General features: G+C 38.6%; 1 protein-coding gene across 3 annotated transcripts in view; it reads right to left on the bottom strand.

Moving 5' to 3' along the window:
* Positions 1-21,639, bottom strand: part of DCLK1 (doublecortin like kinase 1) — a 255,207-nt gene that overhangs the window by 113,431 nt on the left and 120,137 nt on the right. For all 3 annotated transcript variants that reach the window (XM_074914194.1, XM_074914204.1, XM_074914221.1), the window contains exon 4: positions 5,978-6,077. In XM_074914194.1, the coding sequence (XP_074770295.1) occupies positions 5,978-6,077 (100 nt within the window). The remainder of the gene's footprint in view (positions 1-5,977; positions 6,078-21,639) is intronic.

Raw genomic sequence — 21,639 nt, 5'->3', positions numbered from 1 at the left:
AAAAGTGGTAACTATGCAAATATACATGCATGCATGGTGAGGAGGTGGGGAAAGGGAAAGAAGAGAGAGGCACTTCAATGTAAATCTGGACTGGAAAGTACATATGTAATCTTCCGGAAAGCTATAATGTCCTTATTCATGTCTATAAATCTGCCAGCCAGAGGGAGCAAAGATTATGATTTAAGTGACCCAACTTTCACTGCTAGAGATGATTAGGCAGAAAGGTGAGAAGCAATGTCTCAAATAAGTAGACCTGTGAGACAGAATAGAGAATATTCAGAATAAATAGCTCGCACAAACAGATAAAGAAATGGACTTATGTAATCAAGAACATATTTATAAAAAAGCCAAATATTAAAAAAGAAATCCTGCACAGAAAAAAACCTGAAGTTCTGTAAATGTATTTTTCATGTGAACAGCTCATTCGACTCAAGTGCTACTACAGATTTTATTTAATGAACGCCACATAATTATATTAACCTGATGATCACGCTAACAGCCTGTTCTTAATACTTAACTGCAGAACAGCATCCTCCTTTTAAGAGTTTAACATAACAGAAACAGGTGAGTCACTCCCATGCTACCATAGGGCCAAGTACTTTCACACAGCCAGAGCAGAGCCTGGTGCCCGGGCTGAGGGATGGAGGTACTTGCAGTGTAGCTGGACACAGATGGTCTCAGTGAGGGGATATTCCCATCAGTTTGGGGAGAGTTGTTCAACTGTCACACTGACGGATAAAAGAGAAATCCTGTTAATGTCCTTACTGTAAGGAAGGGAATGAGCACGGGCAGCAGCGTGCCAAACGAGAGGGACCTGAGGGTAATGTGCAAGCGTCTAAGGCATGATGAGAGGGTAGAGATTAAACTGGAGGTGTTTGAGTTGGAAATAAAGGATGCTAATCCACAGGAAAAATAGCTTCTTTCCTTCTGCCCTTTCTGAACCATTAGTCTAAATGGTACACACACCAGAGGATTGGTCCCTCCTGCCTTCGTTTGTTTCTGCCTCATACACAGAATATCTGTCTCCAAGGCCCACCAGTTGTTGACATTTTAAAATATCACCCTGCACTGGAACACTTTATATTTATGCCTCTGTTGAAAGCAAAGTTATATCTCCACGTCCCCAGAATCCACCGTTACTTTCCAATTGCCAAAGCACGAGTTTTTGATGAGGGCAGAGTAAGTCAGCCAGCATGCTCTCCACTCCTAAGTCCAGCCAAAAGCTGCTTAACACATCAGTCTCTGTCCTATAAATCAGGGTAGACAAGGACTATAACTGATTTCCCCTTCCTCCCTCTTTTAGGAAGGACAGAGTAATGAAGGTTACAGAAACCTGACAGTTATTAACAGGGATAAACATGAGACTCCTGACCTTAACCGCAGTTACTGAATCAGATGCGTGTGCATGCCTCTACAGACACATGCATGAGTGCGGCCACAGGACTCAGATTTTCCTGGCAAATTGTCTGCTGCTGGCAAGATGAAGCAGTAACACTACTGGCAGAGATGATGAGCTGAGGACTAACACAGGCCAGCAAAGTCAAAGTGAAATTGGGTTTCAAAGATTCCAGTCTTAATTTTCCCCTAGAAGAAAGTAATTCTCATCATTGTTTCCGTAACAGTAATACGTGCTCTTGACAAGAGATCTGCAGTTGTTTTCACGTCCAGACATTCTATGTTGGTTACGCTCTGTTTAGAAGCAGACACTGGCTTTGGTCAGCTGATATTGCAGCCTTTTTACATGATGCATCTCAGTGTGTGATGAAGTCTGTCATACTTAGGTTTGTGCGACTCAAGCTTCCAAAGCCCCCAGCCAATATTAACTAAACATAATTTTTTAAAAATTGAATTATTTAAGTCTGATACTGTCAGCCTCAAAAACACTCATATTTTACAGTGCTAAGAGAGTAATATCCATATAAGCCAAGAAGATGTTCTCATTTGGGGCCTATTCCATGAGTTATTTCAATTCCCAAATCCTATTTAGGTGCCTAAATAACATCTGATTGCAAATATTTTTGTAAGCATGGCCCTTAAACCCTAATCTCTGCCAACACACAGCTGAGGGCTATGGAAAACCATCCTCTGACTTCTTCTCTTTGAAAACTGAACCATCATCAGTTAAAGAAAACCTGGGATTTCTGGGAAAGTTTCCAGAACTGCAAGCTAACAATGCCTAAAGCAGCCACTGCCATATTCTACGCTAAGGAATTTTTCTCCTTACAAGCTGGCTGATGTAATGTGTGCTTCATTAATATAATGTTTTTGTGCTTACATTTCCCACAAAAACTTTCTATGGAAATAGCATTGCCACTGATGCTTGACAAACAAGGAGTATTTACTCCTTAATTTTATGGTAATTCCCATGCATCCTCATGTCCCATCTGCAGTTCTCTTGATGGAAGTGTGTGTGGCTATCATATCTATCAATTAGGTCAGATATGGAGATGATTGCTAGGAATTATGATGGGGGTGGTGCCTATTGATTCTGTATTTCATGCAATAAACAGCATGTTTAATATGAAAAACATCTGTACATCAATGAAGAGAAAGAAACTACAAAGTATAGTGCTGACTGCTTGCTTTTCTCTTTGATGGATCCCTAATTAACTGACTTTTCTTAACTGATTGCCAAGGGGATATGCAATGCATCTTCCTGAAAGACATAAAACAGACAAGGGAGATGATACAAAGAAGGAAAACACTCCCTCCTTCAAGGACAGGTTTGAGCCTTAAGTCAAAACAAAGAAAGGCTGAACAATTAGTTCAGCCTAAAGAAGAGAAAATTGATGAGGTTCATGGCAGTCCGCAGATTTTTTCAAAGAAAAAGGAATCATCTGTTTCCAATGTTCACAGTAGATAAGAAAAGTAGTAATGGGCTTCATCTATAGCAAGGGAATCTGGGGAATCTGGCACAGAACGTCTCAGGAGGTTACAGATTCCTCCTCATCAGAGGTGTTAAAGGGGTTCGTTAGACAAGTATGTCAGAAATTAAATGAGGAATGTTAATCCCACACTTACACAGGGAGATTGATTCACTGATTTCTAGATTGATTTTTCTAAATTTTGGAATTTGTGGCATTTAGAAGGTGTTATCCTATGCTAGAAGCAAGCCATGGAAGCAGGATAAAGAAAGATGACTAGAAATAATGCAGACTGATGAGTCTTTAGACTTGGTCTTTCTGATGGGGTGGAATTAATCTCATCCTAAAAGTTTTTTCAGCAACTTCAGAGAAATACAGTGTAGATAAGAACAGCTAAATCGGGCACATAGATCCCTTGAAAAAGCAAACCAGACATTTCTGGAGCACAAGTCACATGAACTGTTATAAAGACCCACCTTCAACTAAGTCGATCAAACATCTACCGTCTACCTTGTCAATAGGTCTAAGTTTTATTTACTGGGAAAGAAAGTTACTGGGACTGGCTCAGTTGCAGGTACCTATTCTCTTGATATCTAGTGTTAGCTAAAATGAATCCCAGTACAGATGATTGGTTTTGCAATCCCAGAAAACTTTGTCTCTCACTCAGCTCTAGTATCAGGAGCTCTGAACTCTCAATATAGAACAAGGGTATTCTTCCTCCCTGGTATGTAATTTCGAAAAGACCAGAGCCTTTAATGTTAAGTATTTATTCTCTCTGCTTTTTATTTCCCACCTTCAAAATTTGCTTTTCTTTACTCCTTTAGCTGCAACAATTTAACTGTTATTCTTATCATCTGGCTGAAACCGGTAAACACTGGAGAGATGTAGTGACAGAGACTAACAGTGTTGCTTCAAGCTGCTTTTCAGGAAAGCAGACAGGCTTTCCAAGCCTTGCACAGTTGGACAGCACTAACTAATAATTTTAATGTCCTTAGATTAACAATGAGGAAACACACAGACACACAGTGTGATCACACAAACTTCATTTGCCAAGTAAAACAAACTAAAAGCTCAGTTATTTTTTTATTATCTCTCCAAATCTTGCTCCTACCTCAGAGAAGGCTGACTAGATCCACATCAGCTGGTGCATCAGCTATTAATGACAAGCAACCTAAACAAGCTTTCTGATACCAAGCTTCCCTAAAAATAGAGAGCAAAGTTGATGAACACTGCAAGGGAATTAGGGACATAGTCTGGAGTCTGATTTTCTTCTCTTTCTTCACTCCTGTAGTCAAAACAGTCAATGTTCACTGAAGCTTTATCTAGTAGAAAAGCAAACACCGCAACAAACTGCTGAAGTTGTATTTTCAGCCTAGATTTTAAACTTTTTTTTTTTTTTCAGCTCAGCATAATATGGTTTTAAGCACCAGTGTTCCAGAGAACAGTGCTTACTCAAGGAGATGATGATACGTCAGACAAATAAAGACTAGGCAGAGTCAGGCTATGTCTGTACTTTGACATAAGACCTCCAAAAAAGAACTATCTACTTCAAAAAGGGATTTAGACAAATCTGGTGTCAGCATTTCTCCCTGAGTCAGCTCTGGAAAAACTGGTGCAGGATTCACTGTGAGGAGACACCAGGCAGCCACCAGTGTCATTTTTCAGATAAGACACTAGTGAACCCAGACGATGCTGTCAACTACCTGTCTCTCCTCTTATTAAAGGCAAGGATGGCCATGCCGGCCACAATGCCACCTGGGAAACTCCCCTGCTGCACAAATATGTTTCTCTTACCTTTCTAATTCCTGTCCTAAAGATGGCTAAAGTTACTTTTCCATGGTTAGTACATTTTACCTTAAAGGCAACTACAATTTGATTATTGCAAAGAACAAATCTGGTACACTAACTGATCTTTGATTTCTATATTATAAGGTCCTCTAGAGGAAAATGGAATGTCTGCTTGCTTCTGTCTTTGCCTGATACAAAATGCCATTCCCTTGCCCAGAAGCAAGGATACCTCCTTTTTCAGACTCATCCTTCAGCTCACAATGTAAGGTCTGTGCAAGCTGGCTGCTTCTGCTCCTACACAAGCTAATGAAGCTTTTCTCTGCATCCAGGCAAACCAAGAAGCCTTCCAGTTTCACAGGTTAGTCAGGGAAATACAAGCACACCATTCTTCATTTTGAATGTAAATTTGCATCAAAAACAGTGATGAAATGGTGAAATCAAAGAAGCATGTACATGATGACTATGAAGTAGTTACTACTGTAACAAATTATTTTCTGACTGATTTTTCAGTCAGCTGTTCTTTGAGACCTTTCATATTTCGAAAAAAAGATGAGAGGAGCCAATACCAATGCATTACAAACATACCCTGGACTGAGAGAGAGTGCAGGAGCAATAAAACTTTTGCTGGGTCTTGCTCAACACAAAAAATAAATGCAGTTTAAATGGTAGAGCTTCCCCCCCCCCCCCCCCCAAATGCAAAAAGCTAAAAAGCTTACATTTTTTTTCTTACTATGTGGTTCCTAAATTAGGAATATTCTTTGTAACAATAAAAGTATTTGCAAATCAAACATGTGTTTTCCTTAGAGGATTATGTACATTGATTACATTATTGTATTAGTCAGTCTCTGGGAAAACAGATGACTCCTTGAATTTTCTCAGATGGCTTTGTCTGCATTTGCTGAATAATATTTATCTTCCATACAGAATTGTATCTATCTTCCTTTATCACATTACCCATTAAGCATTATCTAAATCTCAGTTGTAAGAACTATGAGGTTGAAAGATTGTGATAAAGAAGTAAAATAAATTCAAAGAGAAAATAAAGACAAAACACTAAGAAAGATCTTGCAAAAAAGGAGTTTCACCAAACACAAGACTGTTTCTTATGGTATATGAAATTCAGGCTGAAATTAAGTTTTATGCTGCGTATTTCCGCAGCTTTATTATCACTTTGTTATCTCTTATTTTCAGTATTAAGAATTTAAAGAATAAAAATATCTTCTTTCCAAAACCAATTTAGGTGATAAAGTTTTGGCTTAATTAGCATGATATGGAAACCTGCCCTCTACTCTGGTTGTAAACATTTTGAAAACATATCTTCTTACCACTTTCATCCAGCAAGAAATCATCCTGGTAACGGAACTTTTCTGGTCCACATGCAATAAAAATGTCATCATCACCAAAGAAATCCTGAAGGCACATCACCTACAAGCAAGAAGAAAAGGAAGGCATTGTATGAAATACCTCATCATCAGAATTGTAAGAACAATAAATCCCTCTTTGTCTCCATCTGCATGAAAACTCTTCACTTTTAATGGAATCAACAGGGCTTCACCTCCAGATAAATTTCAAAGCTGTGCTCTGACCATCTGTTACAAGTGAGAAACACTTTCATGGACACTGCAGGAAGAGAGAGATAAGATAAAAAGCCTTAACTGTCACATTCATTAGATGATGCATCAGTGAGGTATGAGGTAAATGCCTTTTGTTTACGCACAAGATACCATTCAGTAGTTAGTGGATAATTAATTTGCTTTTGAGCCCACATCTCTATCCTTTGACTGCAATGAAACAAGGTTACAGCTGTGTATGCAGAATGAAATGTTGTTATTTCAGCAATATCTCCCTAACAGGGAATCAAACTCATATAGGTGAACTGAGTCTCCATCACACACTCTTCCCCTTTGCCAACGAAGTCAATGTGAAGTCTCTTCAAAGGCACCACGGTGAACAATCAGGTGAGCTGGGAATAATTCTTCTCATACTGAGTAAAAGGATAATCTCTTCTACTCCCAGATACGAGTAGTCAGAATTACGTTGGTGTAGTTTTATGTCCATACATGAGATTTCTGAGGAGATCTTATTGCAGCCTTTCAGTATTTAAAGGGGCTTATAGGGAAGATGTGAATAAACTTTTTAGCAGGGCCTGTTGTGATAGGATAAGGGGTAATGGTTTTAAACTATATATAAGTATAAGATACAAGGATGGAGTTTTTTACAATGAGGGTGGTGAGACACTGGCACAGGTTGCCCAGAGAGATTACAGATGCCTCATCCCTGGAAGCTCAGAGCGCCGTCCAACCTGATTTAGCTGAAGATGTCCTTGCTCATAGCAGAAGGGTTGGACTAGATGATCTTTAAAGGTCAAACTATTATATATATTCGAACCCAAACTATTATATGATTCTATGATTTCTTTACAACAGCTCTTAGTTCACAAGGCACTACTGAACAGTTTAATATTTCCATTCATATGATTATTTTTACCAATATTCTTGAAGAAAAATCATTAACATTCCAAAAACCTGGCTTTGGACTTACTGATCCAGTTTTGACAAATTTTAAAAACAAATTAGATATCTGACTACCTCTATAAAAAACAAAGACACTTGGTAAATTCTGTTCCTGCTTCACATTTACAAAATTTTAAAAGGCTATGTTTGCTTATTTTTTATATAATGTTTTGTAATGTAGTAGTGCACTGATGTTTGAACAGGATAATTTCAGAAATAGAGTTTCAAGTCCACAGACAGAAAAGTAACACATAAAGAATCTCTACAAACTCACAAAATAGTTGAGAGCAGTCCACCTGAACCAGACCACCAGCCTCACACCAATCAGTGAGGGGGAAAGTCAGCATTTAAAGCCTACAAAACCACAAGAATTAACTAATAAGATTTTATGAGACTATGGCATAAAAAAATAAGCACCCCTCCAATCTGCAGCGACTGGTGACTAGGGGTTATAAAATTCATCTCATGCTTCCCAGAAACATGCCTGAAGGCTTCAGTATCTACAACAGTTATGAGCCTCTATGCTAGAAAAACCTTAAGGAAGAAAAACAGTGGTACATGTTGTGACTTGCTTGCAGAATAAGATTTGTCATTAAAACTATTTTAAAGGTAGAGCAGTAGCAAATGAAAAAATAGGAAATTGAGAGAAAAAAATGAAGATTAAATAAATACCCAAAACAGGACAAATGTACTCCCCAAATTAACCTTTCTTAAGTGATGCACATAATTTTAAATTCAGGTCCACCACAACCCTATTCCTATCACCATTGTCATCTTAACACTACACAGTACCTGAACACCAGCATCAAAAATGTAAATATTTGATGGAGCTTTTTACCATGTTCCTACTCAGTTTATGTTCTATTAGTGTATCAGCCTCAGCAACCTTTATATAAACTCATTTACTTCCCCTCATTTTTTTTTGGTCCACAAGACATATCCTGCCTGTCTTCCCACCCCATACTCCCACCAAGCTTCAAACATCTCTTCCCTTCAGTCAAGTTCCTCTGAAATTGCCACCTCTCCCACAGAATGTACAAAACTACTAATTTGCAGAATGACATGAAAAATCTTGTGATTTCCTGTTTGCTTCCCAAGTTTGACACTTCTGGGGAGTGATAACCTTTACATTTGTGTTTATACTAAGCACACTATTAGAATTGAATGAATAATAAGCAACCCTAGGCACAAAGTTGAATTATTTTGACAACAATCATGAATGAAAATTAAATTCATATTTGAATCCAAAAATTGTAGGGATTTAATAAAACTCAAAAATGCTTGGCTCTGCCCAGTTAAGAGGGTGTCATTCAAGCCTAAACAAGACATTAAAATTGAGGTAGCAACACATAACCAGGCTCAATTACACCAATATTTAAAGCATCTTGGCTTCATCAGTGCAATTTATATGCAAATAAAGAAAACAGGATTAGCACAATAGAAAAATAATTTGTACTTAGATATCCTTTGTTTTAATCAAACTTTACATTGACAACATAAAGTGTTCTTATGCTTGCCTCTTTTCTCCAGACTCTCAGTTTCCTACTCTAACTAAAACTACATAAACTTCCTACAGCTTTTCTTGCCTTCTGAGATTTTATTAATTTGGGAATTGTAATTCTAGCTCCTAGAAAGCAGGAGCATAAATTCCCTCCAAATCCATCCTGCTACAGACTAACTTCTCTGCAGGCTTCCAGTATCTTTTTATATTATTTATTGGAAGCTATGCGATGTCCTTCACTGTCTGCATTTCCCATCCTTTCTGTCTCAGCATTCCTGGTCCACGCCACTCCCCAGCTCACACTCCTCAGAAGTTACTCTGACCCACCTTTCCAGAAGGCATCTAACAAATACACAGCACCCCCCCTCCAGGCTTTTTGGGAGGAAATCTGCAAGCACTTTCTTATTCTCACTCAGTCATCAGCTAAGCAACAGGACCTGCTTTTTATTACACATTTTCACTTCTGGAGAACACAGATCCTCAAAAGTTATGGTTTAGAAGATCAAGGATTTGTATCACCTGTACTGGACTGTGACAGTGCTTAAGAGGCCAGCGTGCTCTATTGCATGTGATCAGATTTGAAATTAATAAATTCTTTAAATAGCGAATTACAAAAGCCTCTGTTAACATTTTTGTTGTTTTGAAATCACAGAATCCATCTTTTCCTTTTTCACAAATAAGTTTTTATCTTCTATATTCCATCAGGGTGTTTCTCACAGTGGGGAAAACAAAGTCCATGCAGGAGCAGTCAAATATACTCCTTAAGAGAAAATAAACTGAAAAAATAAATGTTTTCTACCATACACCTGGTACCAAATATATTGTGACATTTGTAAACAAAAACTTTTTGGCAAAGAGGTGATATTTAAAGTTAAAGGTGTCTCTCTTACACTCTGTAGGGGAATGATGTTACCAGAGACCAGGGAGTCTCAGGCATTACAATCCTTTGCATCAGTGGCAAGAAAAACAACAAGCAACAGTAAAGAAAATCGATCACTAGTACAGGCTTCGGGCTATACACAAGTCACATAAAAAAGACTACCTGACCTGTACATAGCTGATGCAAAACAGAGGAGAGGCAGAAGAATTTGTCATGCCTGAACTCACCTGAGCAAGTTGTACAGGCTGAAGCCTAACTCCCCCACAAATCCTTGTCCTAGTAAACAACTTAAGAATTCCAATGCCCTTCCAGGGGGAAACACAGGTGTCTGACTAGGAAGAACCCCAAATTATTTCTTATCTCAGCCATTGCTGTGGCGCTTTCTCTAGAAGCTCAGAGGGGACACAGGGACCCAGCTGGACCAGGCATCCACAGCCTCCAGGGGAGCACGAAGCAAATCAGTTGAACTGCCCCAGGAGAACAGGGAACAGAGCAGCAAACTTGGCTGCCAGCCCAGCCTCAGGACTGACTTTGCACTATAGCACAGACACTATATGCACCTTAAAAATTACCTTCATTTTTCTTTCTTTTTTGAAACAGACAAGTACCTGGAACCAATGAGAAATCTCCTAACTGTTGCGAACCGTTTTGTTTTCCCTTGTCTGGCCCAAAACATTTAAGCTCTCAATATTCACCTCTTTGAAGTTGGTAACGTTATTATGAAGACCCTCTTTCTTATATCTACAAAAGATGTGAGAAATTATGCCTTATGTTTTGGAGCACAGATGACCAGAAAGTAAGAATAGCAGCTTGTAGAGCCATTACCTCTATTCTCTTACCTCTTGGTTTTATTCTCTTACCACAAGTGAGAAAGAGCAGTTGATAGTGGTGTGGAGGGTGCAGAGGGAGAGAGGGAGGGAAGGGGGAATGGAGGGGAAAGAGAGAGAAACGCAAAGGGAAGAGAGGGAGAGGGAGAAGAGGCAGGGAAGGAGGGAGGGAGGGACAGAATCAATCCTTTCTCTAAAAGTATGAAATGAAAGCTACAGATGAAATCACCTTTTCTAACTGTTGTATTCTAGCTAAAGTGTGATCAGGGACCTTTTTGAATTCACTTTTTAAAACAAGCACACACACAAAACAACCCAGAACAAAATTCTTTGCATACGTCAGTCACAGCAAATGGAATAATTTCCTATTGTTTTAAAGTTGACAACGTATCAAGTTAACACCAACTCTGTAATTTTTAAATAAAAGTAATCAAAACCTCAAATTTTCCTCTGCATTCAGGAATAGCTCACAGCACCAGCACAGTATACCACCACCGACAGGATTACTACCTCTCACATTTTCATTACAGTCTTCATAATGCTGGGTTCTTGGACAGAAAAGGAGGGGGATGTTATGTGTGTTTGTCTTCTTTTAGTAACAACGACTTAATTAGACTCAAAAATGAAAGCTATTTTGGATGAGCAATGAGAAAACCTCAAGGTGGGGTGCCCTCCGGCATCAGGGCTGTTGAAGAGCTGGAAAGAAAAGTGAGGACAAAGAAATGAGGTGGTAAAACAAAAAAGAGGCAGAAGGTTTTAAGGAGAACTCAAATGATAAGTGGATATAGGGCTTTTCTAAAAAGAAAACGAGAAATTAAGGATGACAACAGGAAAACACGAGGCATAAAGAACGGAGGAGACGCGGGCTGCAAGGCAGGAGCACACACGGAGTGCTGGTGGGGAAAGAGCAGCCCAAAGGAGGTGGCAGGCAGAGTCAGTGGCAAGTACCTTCCAGAGTTCATCCTGTAGCCAGCCAGCTGGGAAGTTTTAAAGCTATTTTAAAGTAGCCTTTCTGAACCTGAAACAATCTCATGTTGAGTTTTGATTATCATTTCCCTGATGGTGAAAAAGACATTTAAAAGAAACCTTTATCCTTGGAAAAACCTCAGTGTTTACATGACTCATGATTTTAGGACTCTGACTCATTAATTTTGTGTCAAGTTTTATTACGGAACTGTTTTTCATTTTCCTGCTACTTTTGGTTCACTCAGCCTTAATGTTTAATTCCTAGGCAGGTCTCTTTAGTTCTTCATATGTTAAAGAAGCTCACTATACTTCTGTTCTACAATTTCTCTCTTCTTTTTTCCCTCTGACTGATTTTTCCAATAAAAGAAAGCCCCTCCTTGCTTTAAGATATGAGTTGATCTTTGTTGATGTTTTCCCTCTGTTTTCCTCCTTAATGAAACTTTCTTTTCCACTAACCACCACCTCTGCAGTACTTATTTTATCCATTTCCCCACACTTTGTCTGTTGCTTCAGGGAGGAACATGTCAGATTAGATCCTGAACTTATTTCACTGCCATCTACTACTGGCAGTCAGTAAGAAGTCTTGTGACAGCTATGGATTTTCCTAAGAGCTTACAAATCACAGAATCATCAAATAGTTTGGGTTGGAAGGGACCTTTAAAGGTCATCTAGTCCAAGTCCCCTGCAATGAGCAGGGACATCTTAATTAGATCAGGTTGCTTAGAGCCTTGTTCAACCTGACCTTGAATATTTCCAGGGTTGGGGGATCTACTGCCTCTCTGGGCAACCCATTCCAACGTTTCACCACCCTCACCGTAAAAAATGTCTTCCTTATACCTAGTCTAAACCTACTCTCTTTTAGTTTAAAACCATTACCTCTTGTACTACGGCAACAGGCCCTGCTAAAAAGTTTGTCCCCTTCTTCCTTATAGAGCCCTTTCAGTACTGAAAGGCCACAGTAAGTTCCTCCAGAAGCCTCTTCTCCAGCTGAACCACCCCAACTCTCTCAAGCTTTTCTTCAGAGGAGAGATGTTCCACGCCCCTGATTATCTTTGTGGGCCTCCTCTGGACCCACTCCAACAGATCCACGTCTTTCCTGTGCTGACGACGCCACAGCTGAACACAGTACTCAGGGTGGGGCCTCCCCAGAACAGTAGAGGGCAAGAATCACCTCTCTCAACCTGCTGGTCATGCTTCTTTTGATGCAGCCTAGGATATGGTTGGTCTTCTAGGCTATGAGCACACATTACCAGCTCACGTCTAGCTTTTCATCCATCAGTACCCACAAAGACCTAGACAAATTGTTTGTAAAAGTATTAACATAGTCTTGTCTAACTTCATAATCCTAGCAGAATTAGAGGAACAGAAAAGACCTTCTACATTACTACATTTATCTCCCAACCAGTATAGCGCTCTTCCCATACTAGTTTTCCCAATGCTTTGTTCAGTTTTGTAAAATATTCATTAGCGTGTATAGCTTCCCTTAGCAGAAAGACCAGTAAAGAAAAACATTACTCATTCAGAAGTGTTTCACGTCTTCAGAAAAACGACGTATTAATCATTCCATACGGATCCAATTGTTTTTTAGGTCATTGCTGTGACACAAAAAATCCAAACACATCAATAAGGCTTTCAGGAAGGGGAAAGAAAAATATTCATTGTTTCTAAATAAATTTGATATCAAGCCTTTTTTTAAAAAAAAAAAAAAATATTTTTGGAGGAAATTCAGCTGGCCTCATTCTGTGTGGACTATGGGATAATCGCAAGAAATATGCTTTCTGAGGGAAAGGAATTAGACCTCAACAGGAATTCACAGAACATCGCATTTAAATTTTTCCTTCAAGTTTAAGGCAAGTCTGTTTCCCTTCCTGTTGGCTCAGGCTCTGAGGCTTTTATTCATGCCCTTTCACATTTATCTGTTGTTATACACATGCCACTTCTTGAGATCTGGTCATCTACAAAAAATATAACTTATCATCAGCATATATGTACTTCCTTTCTCAGCTTCTGGTCCAAGTTGTCTCCTCAGGTGGTAGCTTAGCCAAAGGCATTGGGAGGTATCTGCTACACATTTCTGAAGTTGAATGACGCCTAATTCATTCTTTTCTGTCGGGGTGGAATCTCCATGGTGACAACTGCATCAAGCTGTGAGCACTCTTCAGTGAAGAAGAGAATTTTATCATGAGATTCTCATTACAAGAGTGCCCTCTGTAAATGAAGAGGAGATGTTACCATAGGGGTTTCTGTAAATGAAGAGATGTTACTGTAGGGGTTCAAACTGGATGAACCTAGTCTTTACTAACTGGCTTGTGAGGCCACATTGCAGATTAATGCCTCTGAAACAGTATGTGTGTCCCAAATCAGATGAACACAAGACACCAGCATAGTTAAAACATGAATTTTCATACTCAAACTCAGCAAAAATATCTTGCTCTCCTGCTGCCTCACAGGAGCAGATGGGAAGCAATACAGCACCCTTGGGCCCAGGGGAGTCATGCTTCACCCCATGAACACCTTCTGTCTCAGCTGCCTGTTGATCAGCACTGACTCAGGACTGACCACTCTGTTTTGTTCCTTCTGCCACTAATTCTGAGGTTGCTCTACTTTTTTAATTGTTGAAGATACAGTATCAGTCTAATTCTACAAGTTGTGTATTTACCAACATCCATTGTGTGTTATACACGTCTCAGCCTTCATGATCTTTATCCAGCTAAGACTTCGCAAATAAATCACTAGGAATGAAGTATCTGTTTTCATGAGTTAAAATATATATTTCTGTCTTGGTCAGTAAGAGCTTTTCATAAGGACAAGGAAACCCTTCCACACTATGCTTTATATACTAATCTTAATATCCTCTGTTTTGTTTTTCTATGTTGCACTAAATGATGGCACACATAAAAGAAAATCAATCTAAATTAAGATCCTAGGTTTTGAAATTGTGCCATCATCACCTTTTTGAGGAATGTATTTAATTTGTGACAGATTTTTAAAAAAGCTTTCAAATTAATCCTCTAAAGTTCAGATAGAGACAAGAGAAACTTGGCAGTTCTAATACACTGAAACTGCTATACCTTGGCCTGAAACATGAGGTGAGACCTGAACAATTTCTCTGTTAGATTAAAACTGATTTAGCAGACAAGCTTCTTTATTACAGAATTTGAGGAGAGCATGGGATATTTCCCAACAGGGAACTCACGGGCTTAGGCATGAATGCAATGCTGACAAGCACTAGTATTCAGTATCATGAAAGGTTTCTCTGTGGGAACCACTTACATGGCCTGTTCAAACTTCTGTCAAAAATTGCTTCACGGCAGACAAGATAAAAGCAGCAAGAACATGTCTCCTATCCACACCCAAAAATGACTCCTCAAAAGTTACCTTACTTCAACAGATGCACCATTGTAGAATTGTGCTGACTAGCCAGTGTGGAGCAAGACAGCACACATTCACATGGGAAGGAGGAAATGTGGAGACAGCATCATCAAGCCTGGAGTGGGCATCTCCTTCTTTCACCTACTTTTTCATTTCCTGAATCAAATAAAAAATTGCTGCCCTACAGTTTTCTAACCAGCTCATTGCTTATTTCATCCCCTCACTCCACTATTTAAACCCTTCAGTGAAGTAAAATTTCATTTCCATCTGCATCTCTTTCTTCCAAAAGTCTCTAACGCTGATGCCTGTTCTCGCACCCACCTCTAACTTCAAACGCTACTGCTGCCCTCTCACTTCAGTTCTCTCTTCTAGACTCAGCCCTCTACACCACACACCACAACAATGTATCTTGCCCAAGGCAATTCCCATTTCCTTTCTACCAGACTCCATTTTCTCTTCTACATACAAATTCTTTGAGCACACTCTTTTCATTAATTCCATACCCTGGCTACAATACTCTAGCAACACAATGTCATTTTCCTCCCACATTTTCCTCTTCAGCATCCTCTAAAGAGCACCACAGGCATTAAGTTGTGGCTCTTTACAATCTCTCCATCAATCCACTAAGGACAGCATTTGCAAATTCAGGAGCAGCCTCCTCATGAAATCCTTTTTCTTCATTCTCAGTTTAACACCAACTTATCAGAGCCACACAATTACTGTGGAAACCTCCCTTCTGGTTTTCATGGTACCATATTTAGTTATTCTCCTGTTCACAAAGACTGCAGTCAATGCATTTCTTTGCAGTTTCAAACCACTCTTTCATTTCTGGAGTGGCTTAGTCTTCGGCTCCTTCCTCTTATTCTGTACTATGTCCTTGATTACAGTCATCAGAAAACTCTACAGCGTCTATATTTCCAACTTCAGAGCCTACAATATAAGCTGTAAAACTACAAACTTCCCAAGTCCATGATCTTATTGTGTTCCTCTTTCTCTTTACATCCTAAATTTAGGATAATACTTCGCTCCTTAACTCTGTATATAAAAGGGGTCTCAAATACTTTGCTACTATTATTGAAATCTCAAGTCAGTATACGTCTTTTACTTTTAACTATCCACCTCCTGCCTTGTAGCAACTAAGAGTAGGCATTTCAGAGGACTATTTCAGGTCTTGCAGTTATCAGATGTGAGGTGAACACCTCTACTAGCTTCACCCAACCCTCTAACAGTTGAAGACCAGTGAAGCATGAGCTTTTGCCCTTGCAAAACTGCAGTGCATTGCAGGTTCATGTTATCTACAGAAAAACACAACTCTCCGTAGAGTTTCTTCAGAGCCTCTTTTATTTCTGCAATATTTGTTTTGAGAGTGACTATCATACACAACTTAGATCAGGGAAACCTGGATCTGTACAGTTTATATAGCAAGCAATAGTTTTTCACTGTTTGGTACATTTTCTATTTATATTTTATGTTTATTTGGCTGCCAATAAGGCATGAGATGAACTGATGAAGGAGAGCATCACAGTAAGAACATCACACTGGTACTTCTTTATATGGATACTCAAGGTCCCATAACTTGCTCAACTCTAAAGCAACATCCCAGGACTACAAATAGTTTAAAAATTCGCAACAGCAAGTTTTAACTCTGTCTCTTTTGTGGCTTAAAAATTTTTATTGTTTGGCATTTCCTACAAAATGAGAATTTGCATTTCCATACAGGTATATCCTGTGTATTGACTGGAATTACCTTGCGGCATTGGCTACTCCTTAAACTACTGTAAAGTGTCTAGCAAATCACAAAGAGTGACAAACAAGCAATGACTTGAGTACAAGTCACATAATGCTTGAACCAACTTCCCCAAAGAGTCAACAGAAAGGAAGACATTGGTTCCAAGTTCTGAATCAGAGCTGTATCCTAGTGTTTTGTTGTCCAACACGTGGCCCATTGCATATTCCTGGAAGACAAGAGGCTGCTAGAGCATAAAGCAAGGCAAAAGCCGCTGTAACGCAAAAGTCCTCTACCGTCTGCCCCAGGGTGACAGAGAAAGCAGGATCAGGCATCATTATTGCCTCTTGTATTTGTCCTGAGAAAGGATAGAGACATGCTTTCTTACCCCAGCAGCTCTGCTCAGTAACACCTACTGGAAGCAGCAGCTGGCCATGTGTCTGTACGTTGTGGCACAAGTCAGAAAAACTCCCACATCCAGGGAAAGCCAACACCACAGATGTTATCTCAAAAATAAATGTATTATTATTAATAATATTATTTATCATTATATTTAAATTAGTATTTTGATTATATTAAGGGCTTTTTTAATAAAGAAGATAAAAGATAAAGCTGAATTACCAGATAGATTATTCAAGCAAGTAAGCAGAAAGGCATACTTATGAGCAATATAAAGACTGCAGCAATTTCTAAGCAATGTTTTTGGGAAAAAAACAGGAAAGCGAACCTTCAGGTTCAGAAGTCCAGCTGGATTAAGAAGTGGGATGTCCATCTGTTACAAGCACATCCCCAAGCATTTTTTTTCCCTGTCAAATACACAATGCATATTCCTACACCACAATTAAGCGAGACATAGCTTCACAGTCCCAGAGCCCTGACAATCTTGCTCATAAAAGTTAAACATAGGCCAGCTAAACATTTTGCCTAAATAATGAATCACCTGGCCACATCAACTACAGTCTTCATTTGCATCAAAGGAAACAGAATCCTGCTAGCCACTGTAAAATATGCTCCTGTTAATCCCATGACAATTGCACAACAGATCAGCATGCTTGTCATGGACAATTCAAACAGCAGAACAAAGTTCCTAGAGGGACAGAGAAGAAAAAACTCCTTGCACATTTAAAATAAATCAGTGTTAAAAAGAGGATGGCTTCTCAGAACAATCAAACATTAAGAGAATGGCTGATTTAACAGCAGAAGATATAATTAATGGGCCAGTGGAAAAACATTTGAGAGTCTGATGGCAGAGTTCAACTACATCTGGACTTTTTTCTTCTCTGCCATATTCATGTATTTTCCTTTTTCAGCTGCAATACAACACTACCATTTAGTGGTCAGACACACAAAGTGCGGAATCCAGCAGCCCTCCTGAATTTTTGTCCAAACAGGTAGCAACTATTTTAAGAGTAAATAGAGTACTTGTATAATGCTAAGAACCAGGAAATTAATATTACTCTAATATTACTACTCTATTCTGATCACTAAACAAAATACATTTTTTTGGATATTAGGTGTGTGAGTAAAGCCTTGTCAGAGATACTAAAATAGTTTCAAAGACTAGGCAAACAAAACAGAAACATTTGCAACTTATTACCAGGAAACCCATTATACTATCTCACACAGTTCTGTGGACTTCTGTTGAAATGTATCTGAATTTCAGAATGCGTATCTTCAAGGGAAACCATTTATGCAACTATATAAGCTGGTTTTTGCTGAAAAAAATAAATGCAGTACTTGTGAGCTATTTATTTCATGTTTTTTACTGAATTACAGCATTAAATACTCAGGAATAGAAAAATTAGGCACAGAGTATGTTGCCCATGATCTAATGAATGAGGAATCCTAAGGAAGCTTGTTCATCCACTTCCACTAGTATGGCTATTATCCTCTGTGTCAAGATGGTGTTCGCTTTTACTTATTTGCCATTCAAATCATTGCACTCCTGCAACTGGACTTGAACAAAAGCTGCTGGTTTCAGAGCAGTCTCTTAAATGATCTTAAGCACTTGTCAGTATATTCTTCAAAAAGCAGCAATACTTGAGAGCTTGTTGGCTGAAGAAGGCCTTTGTATGACAAAACCTCTTATGAATGAAAAACCTACAATTTGAAGGCCACGTAGTAGAAAACCCATGTGGGTTTTTGATCATCAATCATGTTACAAGTGAAAATGCTATTTTTTTCATTGGTTGGGATAATATTACTTTTTAGAATACCATGCCAGCTATATTCAAAAATTAAAATCCACAGCTTTGTTATGTTTGCAATCAACAGCAGAGCACTGGAATACATTCGCATGTCTGTGTGTAAAATTTCTGAAATAAGCCAGAACAATCAATCAGGAATTTTCATTGTTCATATTTCATGACAAATTTTAGCTGATGATTAATCCTATACTTCTAGTTGCTTAGAGCAGGTAAATGAGGGGGCAGAAACCAGCTAGGTAAAATGAATTAATTCAAAAGAAAGATGTAGTCAGGTGCCAATTTCTGCAAATTATAATTACAGGTTTGGAGACAAGAAGGAAATGTCTTTTTAAAGTGCAAATATAAATATTTTTTAGGGTAAGCTTCTAGTGCTAGAAGAAATTAAACACTATACTCAGTCATGCTCACTATGTTTAATAAATGAATTACATTGGCTCATTTCCTCTTAAGGCAATTAGTGGGTCTGCTATTTCTGAAGTAGTGTTAATGTGTTTCCCCAAAAATCTTGCAAACTTGGCTTTCATTCATAAATCTCAAAAATAAGGAGCACATGATCAATTTTTCTCAAAATGTGCTTTTTCCAAATACATGCAGATCAGTAAAGTGTTCTGATCACAATCACTCTTTGAATTCAATACAATTTTTCAACCAAAGGGTCTCTCCTCATTTTATCTGAAAGTGTACAATACTGGTATTTCCATTTTCCATTAAGAGACTTATCAAACACATGCTATAAGACAAGTATGAGTATGAATCCTTAAATTAACTCTGAGAGCAGAAGCACTGGATTCACTTTTCACCACAGTCCACTACGTATTTTTCTAGAGGTTTTCTTATTTTTGCAAAATTCTGCTCAGCAGGAAGCTATGAGCTGGGTCCTGCTCTACTTGGCTGGCCAGATGCTGCTCTCTACCTTCCCAGCTGCAAATTGTGGCAGCAAGCTGCAGTCACTTTTTCAGACCCTGGGAGATCAGAGAGTCTTCTCCTGGAGACTATACAAGACACCACTTATCTGGGAATTGGTCTCAATAAAATTTACTAGTTGTCTGAACCCAAATCCAGATGGAAATCTTCAATTTGTAATTTTGCTTTAGATACTGCAAAATCCTCTATAACAGAAATTGTATTATATAAATCACTGACTGATACACGAAAAGGTCAAAGTTATAGTCTACACACCGTTATGAAAGCACCCAAGTTAGAGACTACCATGTCATCAGGTCCACCTGGTGGCATTCAAGGAGGCAGTTTCTGGAAAGCCCTCTAAAAACAAAGATTTCCTTTCATTTGGATTCAGAGCAACCTGCCTCACAGTATGTCTTTGTCAAATGTGGGAATATTTCTGGCTTTCTTGTTCTTGTGAGAGAGCATGCACTGCAGAAGCAGGTAGAAACATGGAATTTGGAAGAGTTACTAATATCTGAACTGAACCTATCATACCTCATGCCTGCAGCATCACCAAATTTCAACCAGTGATTCTGGTTGAATGCAGTAACATGCATTGTTACTGTATGCAATAACATATAGCTACCAAAATATATTTAGAGATGGGAAACTTATCTTTCCTTCTTTGAAAGCATTTTAATTCCAAAATCCCAGTACTACAATGCAGGCATCACCTTAATGTCCATGTCACAATGTTCTCATGTTAGCTTACAGAATAATGGTGGACTCTGGTGATAATGCTGTAAACTGCATTTCTTTCAGGCATAATCATTAATAAAAAGTATGCGGGACAGCACTCCATTGTATACTGTCTGGAATGTAACTGAGATGTATGATGCCTTCTGGCTAGATACACATGCTAAGTTAAGGCTCAGCATGCAACACTGAAAAAGAGCGACATGGTTGACTTCTAAAAAAAAAAAAAAAAAAAGGAGGAAAAGGGAAAACAGATGTCAAAGTTTCAACAAGTTGTTGCACACTGCAGCTGGAACCAGTACAAAAACAACACAAGTATGCTGATAATGTAGCATTTCATGTAACGATAAGGGCAATAAAATAGCAGAAAATGCAAAACCTCAAATGGCTAAACACCTTCCTCAAATTCCTGAGGGTCAGTTGGGCTGAACAATAACAGTAATCCTTTCAATAACCAGATCAAATGATTCAACTCTTTCTGCTCAAGAAAAGTGAAAATTGAGAGATTCTCTTTCTTCTAAATGCAGAATATGGACAATAAATCTAAAATCCAATCCAAACAGACATTCAGATGCATGCTGTCTCATCACCATCACTCTTGAAACTATTTGGCAATAGTTTCCATTATTACAACAGATGTTAACAAGATGGATAGAGAGCATGTTAAATAAACATTAAAATTAATATATAAGTATCTATCTAGCAAAGCCACTGTTCAAATTATATGCTTTCCCAAGAGCATTTCTTGGGAAATTAATCAGAGAATTTGTCTTGCTAGTAATTGCTATAAATTCAAGGTAATTCCATTAACTAAGACTGTGTCCTTCAGAAAAATTACTAAGCAACATAAATAGGGTCTACATGTGCAATCCATAACTGGACTTTGGTGAAGTGATTCTCGTAACTGGAAAGCTGTTTTCACTGGGCTTTGGTTCCTTAGGACAGAGCAGTAAAACTAGGAAATGCGCAGAGAGGATCTAACTTACAAAAAATTTACAATGTGAAAGAGTTCAAAAGCTTAACGATGAAGAAAAAGCAGACACAAGCAATAATCACAAAAATCTGGAATTTTAAGCCCAGCTCTGTGAAGAGACACTTCGGTCAGAACAGTGTCTCCACTATGCAGGCAGGCTGGTCGTACACTGAACATGGAGATTGCATTCTCATGTAAATGTTTCTTACTGGAATGCAGACTATTGCTTGTGAGTCTTTCAGTACAGCAAGTTCTGGGACATTACTAAATCTAGTAAGTGAAAAACTAATAGAGTTTACAAATCCATGAATATGACGCGAACCATCAGGAATAGAGCTGACATCAAAGAAAGCAAGCAAAAAACTCAGATTTGACACTTGG

This window comes from Athene noctua, chromosome 1 (genome assembly GCF_965140245.1).
Source record: "Athene noctua chromosome 1, bAthNoc1.hap1.1, whole genome shotgun sequence".
Classification (NCBI taxonomy): Eukaryota; Metazoa; Chordata; class Aves; order Strigiformes; family Strigidae; genus Athene; species Athene noctua.
This window is presented reverse-complemented; position numbering and strand designations above follow the sequence as displayed.